The sequence below is a fragment of the Eptatretus burgeri genome, chromosome 4 (genome assembly GCF_056783735.1).
Source record: "Eptatretus burgeri isolate ZD-2024b chromosome 4, Ebu_testis_v1, whole genome shotgun sequence".
In the NCBI taxonomy this organism is placed as follows: Eukaryota; Metazoa; Chordata; class Myxini; order Myxiniformes; family Myxinidae; genus Eptatretus; species Eptatretus burgeri.
The window spans coordinates 6256274-6275093 of record NC_140964.1 but is presented as its reverse complement, the minus strand read 5'-3'; the positions used below and the strand labels follow the sequence as shown (position 1 = coordinate 6275093).

The following is an 18820-nucleotide window of genomic DNA, read 5'->3' as shown; positions in this document are numbered from 1 at the left end:
CACAATGGACCTACCGGAGCGGTAGCGCTCATCTCGTGTTCCAGAAGTTCGACGGCGGCCGTACTTGCAGGATGAAGAGGAGGTTGGAGTGATGGAGCCCGTGTGCTGCACCCCGCCTCTTGTCCCATCCAGCCCTGCATAATCATGAGCAGAAACATGACCGGGTGTGCCCTTCAGAATGGAAGTAAACATGGGGCACATCAATCTTGCTTGTTAGGAGGAAAAGGATATTTTGAATGTCCACAGATATTCCAATTAATGAAACTTAAGGTTCCAAGAGTTTTAGGGAATTTTCAAAGAGTTTGGCTGGGACACTGTTAGTATGGATTGCGTTAAATTGGACAATGATAAGATAACAAGATGTCGACTATTTTTCCATTCCCTCTGTTGGATGGTGATGGAAATGATGACGCAGATAGCTGTGCTGCTCCAATTAACCACAGGTGCTTAACCGGAGACTCGTATACAGATCATTCACAAGAAACCTACATTACTTTAACATGTACTCATGAAATCATCAGGACAGAAATCGAAAACAAAATGGGGGGGGGGGGTTGCTAAACCTCCAGCTGTCCTATCGCTTTATGGTAAACAACACTTTTGCAATCTTGCTTCCGGCCATCGAAAATAAAATGCCCTCCCACTCTCCACAATGGCATTTCACAAACCACCGTACAACTCGCTCGCCTGCCGCTGTTAAATGGAAAATGGTTCAAAAGGCCTCCTGGGGTTGAGTAAAGAAAGCAGGTTCGCCGTCACACCTGCTGCACACACCAAAACCAACACGAGTGGAGACGCTGATTGCGTGGAACAGACACACCCAGGAAAGGGCATGCGGTGCTTGCTCAGCTGTGGACCAAGCACACAAGGCGACGGAGACTCTTCGCAAGCGTCACGGCCTGCACTCCAGTCGATGACGTAGAGCACCTGACTGTGAAAACGCTGATGTGAAACAAGGTGGAGCAGTGAGTGTCCTGCGCAGCAACAATCGTATTGCACCAGGTGATGAGTGGAATTAACGCTGACCTTGCCGATAGATAATGGTGTGTGCTGTTTCCTTGCTGGATGCTCAGCACTTAAAAGGTTCGAGTAGAGACAATCGAAGCTGGATAGGCAATGGCAAAGCAACCAGTATAACCTTTGCCACAAAAGTGCATCAGCAGAAACAAACGCTCTGTCGATATATCGATAGGTATACTTTGTCCAATGTGAAGACACCGCACAATAAGGGTCACAAAACTATGCCAACCATACTCTATAAAAAGAAAGCACACACATTTGTAAAATTTCCTTCTCACCACAATTACAAAAATGCAACTTATTCATCTCAAGCCCCATCACCCCAACAAAACAAACCTTCACATCAAATAAACTCCAATAAACAACATGACCCCTTATATGGTGGTCTCGTGGATCTGCATCCATGCGCCACATGACAGTACGTACGTTACCCTGAGCTGTTGGGTAGACAGCTTGTCGCCGTACTGTACCTGAGGCAGTGAACACAAGGTCGGACATGGCCTGAAATCGTCCGTGGTCTGAAGCGGTCGCACACAGATGCATACCGCTCGCACCAGCTGCAAGACGAGGGCACGTGTCTGCACGCAGAGGTGACACCCAGGTGGCCTCGTACGCTTTCGCCAAACAAAGCGTGGGGAGAGCAAGGTGGGGGTGCTGATGAATGGTAGAGCGGTTGTTGGAAAGCAAAGGAGGTGGAGTTTTAACGGGTGGAATGAAGAACTAGTCCCACTCACGAAGGCTCACGTCGATTTGCGTTGGCGGACAGGTGGAACAACTAATGAAATAGATGGAACGTTGATCGATGTGTGCTGACCGCCATGGCAAGCAAGGACAAACGGACGTTTCGGATGTGAACGCATTGTCGGAGCTCCACCGACGACGTCCTGTCGATTCCATCCGAGTTGGAGATTTAAAGGGTGCTCCATCCATCGCTGGGAAGAACGAGCGTGCCGATATTATGAAAACAATATGACAACGACTGTGTGAAGGGGGTAAGGGTGCATGTGAGGGGATAGTGGGATGAGGGGGAGAGAGTCAGGGATCATGCATTTTTTTTTCAAAACCAAGAATTCAACACAGAATCGTGAAGTTGGTGTAAAATCCTTTGTGTGCCTGAGAATCGCTCCGGGGTCCAAATAGGCCGTTTGAGAAAGTGCAAGAAGCGTTTCAGAAACACCACTTGGAACTTCAAACATTTTATCCTGAAATCGTTTTATTTCCTTACAGTGATTTAGACCTGCTCGCATGGTCCAGAAACGTCTCGCCTTGGGACGGACGCGTGAGAGGCGAGGCCCAAGTGCTGCCAGGAAACAGCCGTACAAGGTTCCCTGGACTCGATCAAGAATGTGCTTCACAACTTCAAGCCTTTCAGCCAGAATTCTCCCCATCCCGGCATCGCTCACCACTGACGATTTGTATGAGGACCGACCGAATTGGCACATTCAAGGTAGAGATGACAGGTGTCTGTGGTTTAAAGACCTCATCCTGGTGTGTTCATATGACTTTAAATCTAAACGGCCTTCTGCAGAACAATCTGGAACAGCAAAGGAGCAACGAGGCCTCGCACTCACTCCTTTGTCCCCCCCCCCCCCCGTCAAGCCCGGGGCGGCTTCGCGCCAAATGGCACGTTCGTCTCCGGAGTCGGGATCGCTCCACAGATGGTGCTGGTGGAGTGTGCCAGGGAAGCGATGCAGGAATCAGCATGCACACACCATTACAGGACAATATGCTGAATCACCATCATAAGAGCCATATGCTCCGGTCAAGTCGCTTTCCTCGAGTTTAAATCAGCAAGCACACCTGCAGAACAGTCTCAGACTAGATGTGAACAACAGGTGCGTTGAGAAAAGACTAAAATGTGCAAAGCGATCCAGTAAATGACGAGAGAAAAATCAAATCGAAATGCAATTAATGCATCCATGGAGGATTTTGTCGCCGTGATGGTTTCCCTTCATTTCCAAAGACGAGCGATCACATGCGAGATGCGAACAACCTCGGAATTTCGGAGATGGACGAATCGGATGACAACCACACTCTACGATAGTAAGTGGTGTGATGTGGCCAGGTGTTGAGGGGCATCAATGAAGAGCATTTCACTTTCTGCTCACAGCTAATGCAGGAGTGTTGGTGATAACTCACCGACTCGACACAAACGACACTGTAGGATCTTCACGGTCCACCAGTGAACAGTGCAGACAGACGAGACATCCGGCTTAACGTCCATCTGAGGGACAGCATACACAGTGATGCATCACCCTGCATGTGAAACACCACGGTTGTCGTTTATAGTTAGGTTGACAGTCACACCCAGGCTAGGCAGGTCAAAGGAGGGTGGCACGTCCCTCTCGGCTATCCTGTCAGCCATGGTGGAGGAATTACAAGATTGCAGAAATCACAAGTCGAGGAAAAAAGAAGACTTGCAGGTAAAATATAACAACAACAATCCTTCGCAGTGATTACTATGGTGTGGTGAATAAATGTAACATCGATCTACCAAACAGAAAGTAATGTACATTTCATTCAATAGACATGCCAGTGGGAATTGAAGATAGAAAAGGAGAAAGTAACTAAAATGTTCTGTTATCAAAAATGAATAACAGGAAGTGAGGAAGAGACTGGCACGGTACTCGGTGGAGCGCATACCTCCACCATGCTGAACAGTTTAAGTTCTGTATCCCACTGATAGGCCGGATCTGCATCCGGACCTGAACAAAATCTAATCGGCTCGTTCTCATCACCGGCACAACTCATCCACCAAGTTTCATCCGAATCCGTCCACAACTTTTTGAGATATCGTGCTATGTATCGTTTTTGGCCCTGCCTCTCAATGGTGAAGAATCACTCTAAAAATTATCGTAGCTGGATCTGGATCTTCACCAAAATCTAATGAATTTGTCCTTGTCACACACCCAACTTGTGCACCAAGTTTCGTCCGAATCCATTCATAATTTTTCGAGATATCCTGCTCACAGACGGACAGACAAACAGGGATGAAACCATTACGTACGAAAAAAAATACATTTCCCATTCATATGAAAGCAAACGAAAAATAATCAAAATGTTCTCTAAATTAGAGGGGGGGGGACAAGAAATCCACCAATCGGTTCCATCACACAGACAGATGTCCTGTCTGGCTCAATCACCTGGACTCATGTTCCATCCTCTTTCTCTCTCTCTTTCCAAAACACACACTTCTCACCATCCCTCTCCATCCTTATCCCAAACATCACCCCCGAGCTAGCCAAGACTGTGAAGAGCTACACTCTAAATGACACTGTGGTCAGTCTGCATCCAAATGAAGTAAGGAAACAGAGAATCCATGATTGCTGCCAAACTTGTTTGTGGTATTGAAAAGTTGGATCACCGATAATGTTGGTTGTAATCTCCTTAGATGGATTTGGGAGGACTGCATGAGGCCCTTCCAGGGTCCAATGATCAGTCTTCATTGTTTTAGGTTTACTTTTGTTGAATTCCAACGTGTGACATTTTTAACCTTAAAAGCAAGGGAACATTTTCAGATGTTTTTGATGGCAGCTCTGCTCGAAGGGAGCTTTGAAGGAGTGTCACAGAATCCCGGACAGATTCCAGCTGCAGCTCGTTTGTTATGAAATCTCTCTGTGTCTCTGTCACTCTGTCTCTCGCTCCTTGAGATTAATTTTAAGCGTTTGTTACTTTGACTAGATTCCTGGTAATGAGGTCGATGTTCTTCAGTTTTCAAGTTGTCGTGTACTGTCAATTTGTACCACTTCATACTCGGCCGCTTCAGCTCTTTCTGAACAGTCGACACCATAGTCATTGAGGACCGACATTTCAAATCAGCAATACCAAGTAAATGGGTGAAATGTGGTGGCACCGATTTGTTTTCAATGTTCGTGTCACCGATCATCAATCTGGATTTTGTGCAGTCTCTCATCTATGAATATAATACTCGTATTTTGGCAATGCAACCTGAGTCTGGAACAGGTCAGAGTGGCGTCTTTGCTTACAATGAGCTTTCAACACAGTCTGGCATCATTCATACCTTGCAAAGCTCCGAGCCTGCAGTATTCAAGGCCCTCTCTATGGCTGCTGGCAGGATTTCTCCAAGTCTGCAAATAGCCCGGAGCTTTCAATGGCATCTTTAAATGACACCATATCTGTGGAGGCCAGTGGGTACAAGATGCTCGGTCCCATACTGTACTTTTTGGTGTACATCAATGACCGATCTACACCTGAAGAGAATCGCATATTTTCCCTAATTTGTCGACAATTCGACCCTGAAACAATTGGTTAACCTGTCATTGGTGTGGAACCCTGCAGTGTAACCTGATTGGTGTGGAACCCTGTAACGTTTCTTCCGTGGTTCACCATGCTGCTTCCTTCAAATTGCAACTGCCATGACTGCTCAACATGCAATGAAGTATATAATCACAAGGTTGACACATCGTCGACCGAGAATTAACAGGGTCTATCTGACATTTCATTCAAATTTATAAGAAGTCCATGTAGAAGGGAAACAGAGGAAACTAAGTAAGATTATTTTATGTAACCTTTATATGTACCTGTTATGTAGCACACGATATGAAAATAAAATGTTATGAGATAGCGGCAATTCCACTTTGAATTTTTGATTTCATTTTTCTCAAACTTTAAAAAAGTGTAGTTGGACCCTGTTAATTCTCGGTCGACGATATCTCAATGTGCTCACGGATGGTAGTTACTGCTGCCATGGTTTCAGAATCCGTAGATCGTGCTAATGCATTTTGCTGTTCTGTTGCTTGGTGAATTTGCTTCTTGAACGAAAGGTTTACGGTTAAATTTTGGTAAAGTCTGCAAATTTTAAATAATGTTTTTCTTTTAATCACGTTTCAATGGTTTTAATTAAATGGCCTGCTTATTCCAACCGCTCAACATCAAACTTCACAGCTTTTGGTCCATGAATTGAGATCCTTCAACAAAACGAAGGTGGCTACTTCTCGTCCTGGGAGAACTCCGTTCCACCTTCTGAAACCCGAATTATGGAGATAACAATCAACGACACACAAACCAAGAAGAGAAACGACAAAAAGACTGAACGGATAGATGACAAAAAATCTTTTCCCAGTGTTCCACATTCACGGATGATAAAATCCATGCATTTGTACAAGATCAAACCCCCAAATAATCAAACTGATCGAGAAATTCATGGATCTTTGGAATACCACATTGAGATTAGAGCACTTGGAAGGAAAGATCGAAATACCAGGGGTGAAGATACATTGCGGGATCTTCCCGAGTGACGGCCTTTCGCCCACGATATAAAACAATGCACTGAACGACAAATAAATCGGTAGAACAACTCAAATTAGTGAAACGGTACTCCGACAACGTCCAAATGGAATTTGGTCGAGATAAGTGTGCCAAGTGCACATTTGTACAAAATAAATCAACAAAAACGGACAACATAAAAATGCACCTGGAACGCAACAGCCCCAATAAAATTGACCAAACACCAAAACACAACGAGAAAATGAAGCATCAAACAAATACCTTGGAGTAGAAAAGGGCCACCAAATTTGTCACAAAAAAATGTGCAAAACAATTGCCAAAGAATACCTGCATAGAGCAAGGCTGATCCTGAAAACATTCCTTTCTCCAAGGAACAAAATAAAGGCCATCAACCAAGTTGCAGTAACAGTATTCCAATACAGCTGCGGAAAAATAAACTGGCCACAAGCGGAAATCAATAAGCTCGATATCGAAATGAGGAAACTTCTTCCTAATCACAGTTTTCGGTCCACCAAGTTCACCAAACATCGATCCTCCCCTGCATGTACATCTCTACGTTTCGACATGTTTTCAACAAAAGATCTCATCTCTCTTCCCATAATCTTTATCTCCGTTTGTCAAAGTTGAGAATTTTGAATTGTAATACCATCCTACACCTGGCGGCGGTGCAACACGATACACATTTACATGGAGAATTTGCATCTCATCCCCCTCACCCCCACACCTCCCAAGCAAAGATAAAAAACACCCCTACGGATTAATTGGGGTCATGCCAATTTCATGTAGAAAGTCTGGATGTAATTGTCCCAGAACTGTAAGAGGGGTAGTGTGACAAACAAGCAAACAAACCCACAAACGCACAAACACCAATCCGTGAATTACAGGAAGGATTTTTTTCTTCAAAATATTGTTCTGCATTAGAGTGATAACACTTGAGCAAATGTAACTTCATGATTTCTTCAATTTTTGTTTGCAAATAACACACCAAAATATGTGTACATAACACTTTACACCAGTGTACATGTTTACATATCACAATCCAAACAAGGCCTGTCTTTTGAGATTGAGAAATCGTTCAATTATACAATGTCATATCGAACTACAAGATCCATTAATGGCATATTATAATATTATACTGCGGTTGTGATATTTCAACGTTATTACATGAATGGAATATAAAGGAGCACATTTCAATGACACACCCAAACTGCACGGATGAAACGTCTCGCCAAAAGGACCGTCATTGAATGAGAATATGGAAATATGGTCCTGATGGACTAAATAATATGCCTTAGGTTGACAAGGTACAAATAAACTAAGACAATACACCAATGTGTTAAGTTTCAATGTTCAGCAAGATGGTTTGCATCTTTAAACCAACACAACAATGTTGAGAAAGAAAGTTTACTTCTTTGAACCAACAGAACAACAATGTTAAGAAGGAAAGTTTCCTTCTTCAAACCAACACAACAACAGTGTTCAAGAAAGTTTACTTCTTCAAACCACCACAACAATGCTCAGGAAGAAAGTTTACTTCTTTAAACAAACAAAACAACAATGTTCAGGAAGAAAGTATAATTCTTTTACCAACACAATATTCAGGAAGAAAGTTTACTTCTTTAAACCAACCAAACAATGATCAGGAAGAAAATTTACTTCTTTCAACCAACACACAACAACAATGTTCAGGAAGAAAGTTTCCTTTTTTAAACCAACACAACAACAATGTGCAGGAAGAAAGTTTACTTCTTCAAACCAACACAACAGTGTTCAAGAAGAAAGTTTACTTCTTCAAACCACCACAACAATGCTCAGGAAGAAAGTTTACTTCTTTAAACAAACAAAACAACAATGTTCAGGAAGAAAGTATAATTCTTTTACCAACACAATATTCAGGAAGAAAGTTTACTTCTTTAAACCAACACACAACAACAATGTTCAGGAAGAAAGTTTACTTTTTTAAACCAACACACAGCAACAATGTTCAGGAAGAAAGTTTACTTTTTTAAACCAACTCAACAACAATGTGCAGGAAGAAAGTTTACTTTTTTAAACCAACTCAACAACAATGTGCAGGAAGAAAGTTTCCTTTTTCCAATAAAGACCACAACAATGTTCAGGAAGAAAGTTTACTTCTTCAAACCACCACAACAATGCTCAGGAAGAAAGTTTACTTTTTTAAACAAACAAAACAACAATGTTCAGGAAGAAAGTATAATTCTTTTACCAACACAATATTCAGGAAGAAAGTTTACCACTTTAAACCAACCAAACAATGATCAGGAAGAAAATTTACTTCTTTCAACCAACACAACAACAATGTGCAGGAAGAAAGTTTCCTTTTTCCAAAAAAGACCACAACAATGTTCAGGAAGAAAGTTTACTTCTTCAAACAAACACAACAATGTTCAGGAAGAAAGTTTACTTCTTTATATCAACACAACATCAATGTTCAGCAAGGTTCACCTCTTTAAACTGACACAGCTACAATGTCCAACTAAATTTCTTCTTCAAACCATCCATTAATTTAACTAAAAGAAATAATCCTTTGAGAGCTGTTTCCCTGTGTACGTACACATTCACATGTTTAAAACACTCATAATACTGAACTGCTTGATGTGCAAACAACATTGTTGACCAACAACCCCAAGATTTCAGACAGGTACAGAAAATATTGTGAACAGACATTCTTTGCTCAAGCTGACAAGGCTGACTTTTAATTTAAAATCTCAGTCTAATCATCCAACTCAATTATGATATCTGTCAAGTTCACACTGTGGCATATGCACGCCCCTATCATCATCGGTGGTTCGGGCCGGGGGTGCGGAGGTGACGTCACGGAGGTGCGACAATGGCGGTGATCCTGAAGGCCAGTGTGTGAGCTGCAATTAACCTCCTTGCCAGGGAGGTCGAGCCTCTGAGTGATTTATTACACACACGTTCAGGGATTTCCTTATCCTCGCATGGGTTCTGCTTTGGTTCCTCCACTCGGACTTCCACAAGCTCTTGTGGTATGATGGAACACTCCGTCTACTTGAACTACAGTTTTCCATCAGCTATGTATATCTGGTTGAGGAATGTTTGGGAATGCCTGATTCTAGATAAGATCTTGGGAATTTGCTCTCTTCACATGCATACTCAGGGAATCTCTGCAAGGTGGAAGAGGGCTCACGTCTACTCCATTGTAGCTTGTCAGCAGCATCCCTGATTTGGCAGTGAACTGTTCTGGAAATTTTTCAAGCGACAACGTTTTGATGTCATTGGTGTCTGAACCTATATAGAAGAGGCATGTGAAGTGTTCCAGCCTCTCAAATAAGCAATTCTCAATTTCAGCTTATATTTCATGTGTGAGGAAAATGTCAAGGAAGTCTTGATGTTGCCTGAGAGTTTTCATCGGCGTCAGTTTCCCGTTGCGTACAAAGGTGCTGTTGGAACTGCAGTCGCGAAGAGCATGTACTGCAGGGAGTGGCCACGTAGCGGAAAGTGGCCCTTTCCCACATATTTGATAACACTTTGCACATCTGTAGGATGCCTCTTGTTCCCAACTCCAGTGTCAAATGTCATTTTCTGGTTGAATTCCTTTGTGAAACCGAGTATAAGTTTGAAGACATCTGCATCTGACGATCTCAAAATTTTTGTGGAATCATACGGTGAATGGGTGGCAATGTGTCGACAATGAAGGATGATCTTTGTGTCGGCTTCTTCTTATGTACAATTTAGATTTTCAACCCCCTCTGACATGGTTTATTGAGCATTAGTACTTGTCAGACAGTCGCACGACTTTTGACAAACCGAACCTTTTTGCCATGAAGTTTTGGGGTGCACTTATCCTTCCACTCATGTGGAAGGAAACTGGTGAATTGATGCTTATTTTGATCATTTGACAGGAATGACTTCCAATCTGTTGGAAGCTTTGTCAGGGTTGCTTTAATGGAGTGTTTTTTTTTTTTGTTATTTTTTGAAGAACCCCTTCTTGCTCTCTCCATCCCCTTGATTGACAAAGGGAAGTAGGAGTCTGTCACAAAGTCAACATGATGTACGTTAGGAAGCTGTTCAAATACACTCTTGTCAAGCTCTCCAAATGTGCTTGTTTGTGCCATCTCTGCTGGCATCAGAGCACTGCCATCAATGATGTAGCATGTGGGTCTTTGAGTGGATATTTGTATTGTGTGTGAATCACCTTCCAAGAAATGCGTCAACTTGGACTTGTTCATCTTCACAGGGAGTCCATCAGCAGCAGCAAGTACCCTTAACTAAGTGAGCCTTGCTCGACATTTTTTCTGCGTCAGTTTAAAGATGTAAACCATCTTGCTGAACATTGATGTGTCGGTTTAAAGAAGTAAACTTTCTTCCTGAACAACGATGTATGTAAGCTTTCCTCCTGGAAATTGTTGCTGTATTCCCAAACAACTTTATGTTTTCTCAATGTTGTCAAAACCTGAAACTTGTGGTAAAAACGTTGTGTGTTTCCAGGGTTTCTGTGATTATTTTGAACTAAAGAGTTTATCTTTTTCTGCTGCTCAAAGTCGCTTAAGGCCCGGTCACACCTTGACGTTTTAGCCAGCGATGGCAACGTATTAAAATGTATGTAAAACGCTGGCTTACGTTGAACTTTTGATGTTTTTTTTTAAAGATTCGGACGTATTCATAGCGACTTGGTCTTATGTATAACGCATTGGTAACTACACAGAACGTTTCGTTGTGTTATAGATAACTTATACCAAAGAATGCTGAACCTGTTGTCGGCCTACACAACCGATGCCCAACGATAGTCTAACTCAGGCATAGCGCGTTGCACGCATCGCCGACGATGTCGTGGCGTAGCCTATTAAAAGGCTGACGCACAACGATTCAAATCATAACTGCCGTAGAAATGGAAGGGTCAAAATCGCGGTCACACCTTGGCGATCTTGCCAGCGTATGCCGACGTAACAAAAAGTGTGTCTAAAACGTTGGGGCACGTCGAATACGGTATGGGTAAGTTTGGTATGCGCGAGTAGAACGCTAAATACGCTATCATAAGTCGTAGTAAGTAGAGTACGTCAAGAAATTTTGAACATGTTCAAAATTTTACGACGTACTCGGCGTATGACACACGTTCGCATGCGATGAGGATAAGTTTTACACACGATATGTGGATGCTTACACACGTCCACAAACGCTACTTATAAGCTACTCATAAGTCGAAACACGTCGCGGTAATGTCTTTTTTACGCGAAACTTATTTCTAACTTATGTTTGACGTACTTTGAACCAATTCTTTACGTAGTCCCAACACACATCGACGTATGTAGATGTATTCCAATGACGTCTTCCGGTCGACAAAAAAAAAAATAAATGAACGTGTTTCCAGCTTACAACTGCCATATAAAGACGTGTTCCCAGCGGTTTTGGGAATTGGTATATAAAAATGGTGTTCATAAAAGGGGAACCCAACAGTGTTTTCGAGTCCTTTTTGAGTCGATGTCCATGTCAGCAGTAACAGTATCAGTATTACTATTAGTATTAGTATTAGTAGTAGTTTGTTCATGTTGGCAGTAGTAGGTGGGTGTGAGGGGGAGGGTGTGGGTTATGATGGATCGTCCTTGCGTCCGCGTGTCCACGGGTAGGTTCATAGGCTGCCACTCAACGATTTAAATGGCTGCATCTCCACTATTGAAAGTAGACGCTTGCGCTCAACAATTGGATTTTTTTTACACTCAACGACTTTTAAACGGTACCACTCAGCTAGTTTCATTGTTTACAATGAACGATTTAAATTGCTGTCACTCGCCTTTGTTTTTTTTTTTTTTTTTTTTTTTTTTTGACGCTGGGGTTTGGAAATTTGAAACGTTTCTTCTGAACGTGTTAAAACGCTCAAACTCGACTATTTTAAATAGACGCTGCCGATGGACAATTGGAATCATAGCCAAGCTAGACATCGAAGTGTGAACATCCTCGTCATGCCGAAGAAAAGTTTGAAGAATGCTGCAAATAAGTGTCCTGGCCGTGGCCGTGGACGCTGACGCAAGGACGATCCATTATACCGACGTCTTTCAGCCTATGAGTAACTTAAAAGTAACATCTGTCGACGTGTGGCAACGATCGCGTAACGTGCCAACAACACGTTCATCATAGGTAGGAAATAAGTTTCGGGTACTCGAAACACTACCTCGGCGTGTCTCAACTTATGATTAACTTACAAGTAGCATGTGTTGACGTCTGTCAACGATCGCAGACCGTGCCTACAACTTGTGGCCAGCGTAGCGGAACGTGTGAGTCATACGCCGGCATACGTCGTGAAATTTCAAGCATGAAAAAATTTGAGGACAACCAAAAAGTACAACGTTTAAAGCCAACGTACAACGACGTATGGCAACGTACTACGACATATGCCAGCGTGCTCTCAATGTTATCAAAACTTACCCATAACGTATTCAACGTGTGCCAGCGTTTTAGAAAAAAAATTCAAAAATCGGCATACGTTGGCTAAAACGTCAAGGTGTGACCGGGCCTTTACAATAACATTTTCTTTTTTGAAAACTCAACACATTGGTGTATTGTATTAATTTATAAGTACCTTAAACTCAACACAATGGTGTATTGTATTAATTTATAAGAACCTTCAACTCAACACATTGATGTATTGTATGAGGTTATCAGTACCTTAAACTCAACACACTGGTGTGTTGTATTAACTTATAAGTACCTTAAACTCAACACATTGATGTATTGTATTAATTGATAAGTACCTTAAACTCAACACATTGGTGTATTGTATTAATTTACAAGTACCTTAAACTCAACACATTGATGTATTGTATTAATTTATAAGAACCTTAAACTCAACACATTGGTGTATTGTATTAATTTACAAGTACCTTAAACTCAACACATTGATGTATTGTATTAATTTATAAGAACCTTAAACTCAACACATTGGTGTATTGTATTAATTTATAAGTACCTTAAACTCAACACATTGATGTATTGTATTAATTTATAAGAACCTTAAACTCAACACACTGGTGTGTTGTATTAATTTATAAGTACCTTAAACTCAACACATTGATGTATTGTATTAATTTATAAGAACCTTAAACTCAACACATTGGTGTATTGTATGAATTTACAAGTACCTTAAACTCAACACATTGATGTATTGTATTAATTTATAAGAACCTTAAACTCAACACATTGGTGTATTGTATTAATTTATAAGTACCTTAAACTCAACACATTGATGTATTGTATTAATTTATAAGTTCCTTAAACTCAACACATTGATGTATTGTATTAATTTATTTGTACCTTGTCAACCTAAGGCACATTATTTCGTACATCGCGACCATATTTCCACATTCTCATTCAATGACGGTCCTTTTGGCGATATGTTTCATACATGCAGTGTAGGTGTGGAGTTGAAATGTACTCCTTTATATTCCATCAATGTAATCACGTTAAAATATCACAACCCCAGTATAATATTAATATAATATATAACATTGATGTGAAGTGTTTTGTGCAGATATTTTGGTGTATCATTTACAAACAAAAATTGAAGGAATTAGAGTTACATTTGTTCAAGTGTTGTTCACTCTATTGCAGAACAACATTTTGAAGGAGGAATATATAAAAATGGTGTTCCAATTTCAAAATGGTCATACATTTTTGGAGTGTAAATATCTAACCAAATATTACATTTTGATGCTGTTTGTTATTTTGGGTGTGGTGAACATGTACAGGGTGTCCTAAAAGTCACCTAGGGATTTAGAAATTAAATAACATTTCTGTTTTTTAATCATTTGTTTTTCTTTTCTTTTCAGAATTTGGATTAACATTTGGAAATTACCCATGGAAAAATTCACAAATGAACAAAGAACCAAAATCGTGGAATTTTATTTTAAATTTCATCGATCAATTATTCTCACCCAAAGAGCATGGACCCAAAGTTTGTTTTTTTTTTCAAATTTTTCAAAATTTGGATTTTCAAATGGCCAATTGGGCAGATTTGATCAGAAAGCCCTGCAGAACAGAAATGCCAAATTTGATGCTTGTATCATAATTTGCACGATTTTTCTACTATCTACTACACAAGTAACACCTAATTGCCTGAGAAGACCTGGGATATCGTGGCAGTAAACAAACTGCTTATCTTCTGAGAAAAAGGCAACAAAGATCTGGTCCCGCTTTCGGAAATATGAAACATTTGCAGAGTGGTCAACTAGATTTTATTTCTTGCATCCTGGAGGCTAATACCTCAGCTGCTTCCTTGGAGAGCCCCAAATCATGCACAAAGTCATTCAATTCCGGTTGGCTAAACTGCTGAGGGGCTGAAGACTGTTTGGTATCAGATGAGGAGGCTTCGGATTCTGAAACCATTTCTTGAAGCCTGTCATCACGACCCTCGTGCTCTTGCTGATTATGTTCACTGCCTTCATCTTCAGATAAGACAAAACCATTAAAGACTGGAACGGGGAGTTCCTCAGAGTGCGGAGTCGGTCGAATTGCTGAGGGAATACAGGGATAGGAGATCATTTGCCGGTTTTTTTCTTGCCGACACCCTTTGTGTTGACCAGGCAAAAATGCAGTCAGTTACGTGGTCCTTGGGTTCTTGCCAAACCATGGGAACTCCAAAAAGCAGACCCTTTCGTTTTCCTTTTGTCCAGTCACGAAGCATTTCCTCACAATTATGACATACAATATGAGGAGCCCATTTCTTGTCTTGGTCGCCAAGGGGAACATCAAAATAGGCTTTATAGGCACGCCTTACAAACGATGTTATATTGTGCTTTTGATGAAGTAGTGTGTAGCAGCCACATACATAACAGAATGCATCAGGATTATTTACACATTTATGTCTTATTGAAGAAGCCATGATCAGATCTGAAACAAAGAAAAACATAAGTTAAAGAATATATATCAATAAAGATAAATAAATATCAATAAAGATAAAGAAAATTGATGTCAAATAAATCGTGAGCAAATTGTTAGCAGCAAAACAAATGTGGTCTATAGTTATTTAGCAGTTTAGGCATCATATATTTCCACTAAAGTCCAAAATCGCACCCCTAGTTCCCAAGTTATCCCTAGTGCAAATAGCAATGGGTGTCCTTTTTTGCAAAAATCGCAAGTTTCAAATTGCATGAAAACTAGAGCATGTAGAGGAAAACCAATTTCAGATTTGAAATCAGCATTGAAAAAATACATAGAAGAAGTTGAAAAATCTCATGCAACAGATAATAAGAAAAAAATTGTTCCCCAGTGTTATTTGTGTCCTTTATGACGTCCCCCAAAATAGTATATTCCCCGTTTGGAACGATTTTCAATTTTATTTGACTATCAGACAGACAGACAGACAGACAGATGATAACAATAACCTCACTCCTCTGTGCACATGCACACCCCGGAGGAGGTTCAGCAACATTTGTCAAATTTCGAGCCCAAGTCCTGCTCAACTGCAGGTACGTGATCCGATTTGTGTTCTACCATGTTGAAAATGTAAAATTAAATTGAAATCAAGTCGTTCCTTGATCATAGACTGACGTCTGTTGACAGACGGAGAATGAACTGATTGCTTAACCCTGCTTTTTCCTTCATGCTTGGGGTAACAACCACAAAACTAAGGCTTTGGAACTTTGGAGCAACATTGTTCAACAGGCAAAACAGACAGATTTTGCCTTAATACGACCACTAAATAACGTTGGCAAAAGTTCAAAACCATCGACAGCAAGAAAAAGTTGCCATGAAGTCCATGAGAGTGCAGGAGTGGAGAGAGCAACGCACCAAAGGAGAAAGTGAGACAGGTGCACAAAGTCTACCCTTTAGAGTATTATAATACAGGGAGTTCCAAAAACACCTGGACAACTTCGGTTGTCAATATATTTAGTACCACTAATGAGGTATAGTGATGGTGTGCACAAAACTATTTATGAGTTTGTGTCATAAAAATCAAAGGGTATTGTTGTATCATTTGTGGTTCTAACTTTTCATGTGTGAAAATATATATATATATATATATCTATATATATATATATATATATATATATATATATATATATATATATATATATATATATATATATATATATATATATATATATCTATATATATATATATATATATATATATCTATATATATATATATATATATATATATATATATATATATATCTTCTTCTTCTTTCGGCTGTTCCCGTTCGGGGTCGCCACAGCGGATCATTTGATCCGCATAGTGATTTGGCACATGTTTTGCGCCGGATGCCCTTCCTGACGCAACCCTGGTTGCCTCTTACAACACAGGGATATGGTACACCTATTTTAACCGGGGTATACACCGGCCCAGCACACTGGTACTCATTTCACCGACCTCGGAAGGTTGACAGGCTGAGTCAACCCCCTGGTGTATTAATTCAGTGGCCCAACGGGGCTTGAACTCAGGAGCTTTTGGATCCCAAGCCGCTGCCCTAACCACTGCGCCAACACCAGGTATATATATATATATATATATATATATATATATATATATATATATATATATATATATATATATATATATATATATATATATATATATATATATATATATATATATATATATATATATATATATATATATCAACCAAACTTGTATGGGTTTTTTTGGAACACCCTGGGATATCTCTGACTACAGTACTTCTTGACAGCCTCAATAATTCCCAGTTTCTTGTGGGATTGACTGGATAAGGTTTTGTTCCAAGTCTTTCATGAACCGGCTGGCCAGGTGCGATGTCATGTTCAACTGAGGTTGATTTGGGCAGGAATTTGTAATTTGTTCAGGGTGTTGGTGATAACTCGCCTGCTCTTCACAATCGACACTGTGGGGTATTTTAATGTTCACCAGCTAATACCAGCAGACAGGACACCATGCTCAATGTCTATCTGATGAAGGGGTATTTTGTGGTTGACCAATCCGACAGTTTATCGTCGGGTCAGGAATCACACCCAGGGTAAACAGCTCTCAGATAAAGTGCACTACCTTTTCTTTTAAAGTGGATGTCAAGTATGATTTTCGTGCTTTCGGTTTGCAAAAACAAGTAATAAACAAACTCTCAATAAAACGTAGACATGTGAAATAAATGAAAATGGCAGATGAAGCATTCAAATAGATTTTGCTCACAAGCACTTGGCTTGCATTGCATTGGGAGGGCTCTGAGCCAACAGCAAAGTGGATTAGGAGGAACCAAGGAGTTTCATGGGCTCTGGGGCTTCCATTCACAAGGGGTAAGACCTTCACGGATCGAGCCAACAACCTCCACAGCCATAAAGGGGCCAAATTAATCTTCGTAAAACGTAAATGGAAGTATTTCGAGAATGAAAACTCTCCCACCAGAACAGGTATAAAAGGTAAATAGGTACAGCTTGATGGAGATCTTATTTTTAAATAAATTACAAACATGAAGATAATAAACCAAGTAAAACATGAAACATGTATCGTAGCTAATTTGTATTCTATGTTGTGGTTCAATTACTGCAGGGCAAAACATTGTCGATTCTTCATGATGGGCCTGCCAAAGCATCAGGGTGGCAGGTTAGAGTTGGCAAATCATTTTTGTATATTTTACACAGAAATGTTGGTTCATGGTGGAGCTTAAGGGGTTCACAGACTGACAGAGGATCAATGAGCAACAGGTGGACAAAGATGTTACACAGGAGTGTGGATGAGTGGCAGAAAGGAAACAGATGGGAAAGGAGGAGTCAGTCAGCAAGAGTACAAGTGAAAAGAGGATTGGGGGGAGGTGATGGGGGGGGGTATGAGAGCAAACATGAGGTGATGATGGGAAACATTCTAGAAAGGCTGGAGGGAACGGCACAAGACAACACAAACAGTTCCACAGACGGAGAAATAGGAGGTATATAGGAATGAAGGTGAGCGTTCAGTTTGGAACAAGGGAGGATAAGCAGTTTGGGAATTTGGAAGAACACGTACCAACCTGGGTGGGCCGGGGGATGAAAGAGAGACAAGAGGATGATGGGAGCGAGGCTATAAAAAAAACCAAAAAACTGAGAGCTCATCAAACTACCTGCAATGGGAGAGAAGGAGTCCTTAGGGCATGGCCTCCTGCCAAGAGATGCCTATGACACGTCATAGACTTGATCACTTCCAGTGCAGCAATATGGCAATCAGCAGCGCGAAGTGCAGACCCTAATCTACGAAACTTCAATTGAAGGCCTTCGAATGCATGAGCCCAAAAAGGCCAGTTTGAAGATGTAGTTTGCTCAAGATAAGTTAAGACAGATTGGGAAGCCAAGGACATGCATGGCCTGCACCTCCTCCTGGGGTTGGCAGTAGTAGTAATAGTAAACTGGGGTGTTCACAAGCTGATCCTAGTGGAGGGAATGATTGAGGAATGGGATTTTCCTGTTTTGAAAGATACTCCAGAGTCATAAAAAAAGACTGAAGATCAATCATAAAAAGATAGGTCAGCCCGATTGAGGATTCCCGTCTGAACCAATGGCTCTTGATGCTGGACACCCAGGTGAAAATCCCAAACTACAATACTTATCGGTTATCCGTTCTCGAGGAATGTCATTG

At 40.8% G+C, this 18820-nt stretch overlaps 1 protein-coding gene across 1 annotated transcript in view; it reads right to left on the bottom strand.

Annotated features, from left to right (window-relative positions):
• LOC147027393 (disco-interacting protein 2 homolog C-like) overlaps positions 1-18820 on the bottom strand; it is a 220336-nt gene that overhangs the window by 86895 nt on the left and 114621 nt on the right. Inside the window, exon 3 of the mRNA XM_085876123.1 lies at positions 15-134. Coding sequence (XP_085732249.1) covers positions 15-134 — 120 coding nt within the window. The remainder of the gene's footprint in view (positions 1-14; positions 135-18820) is intronic.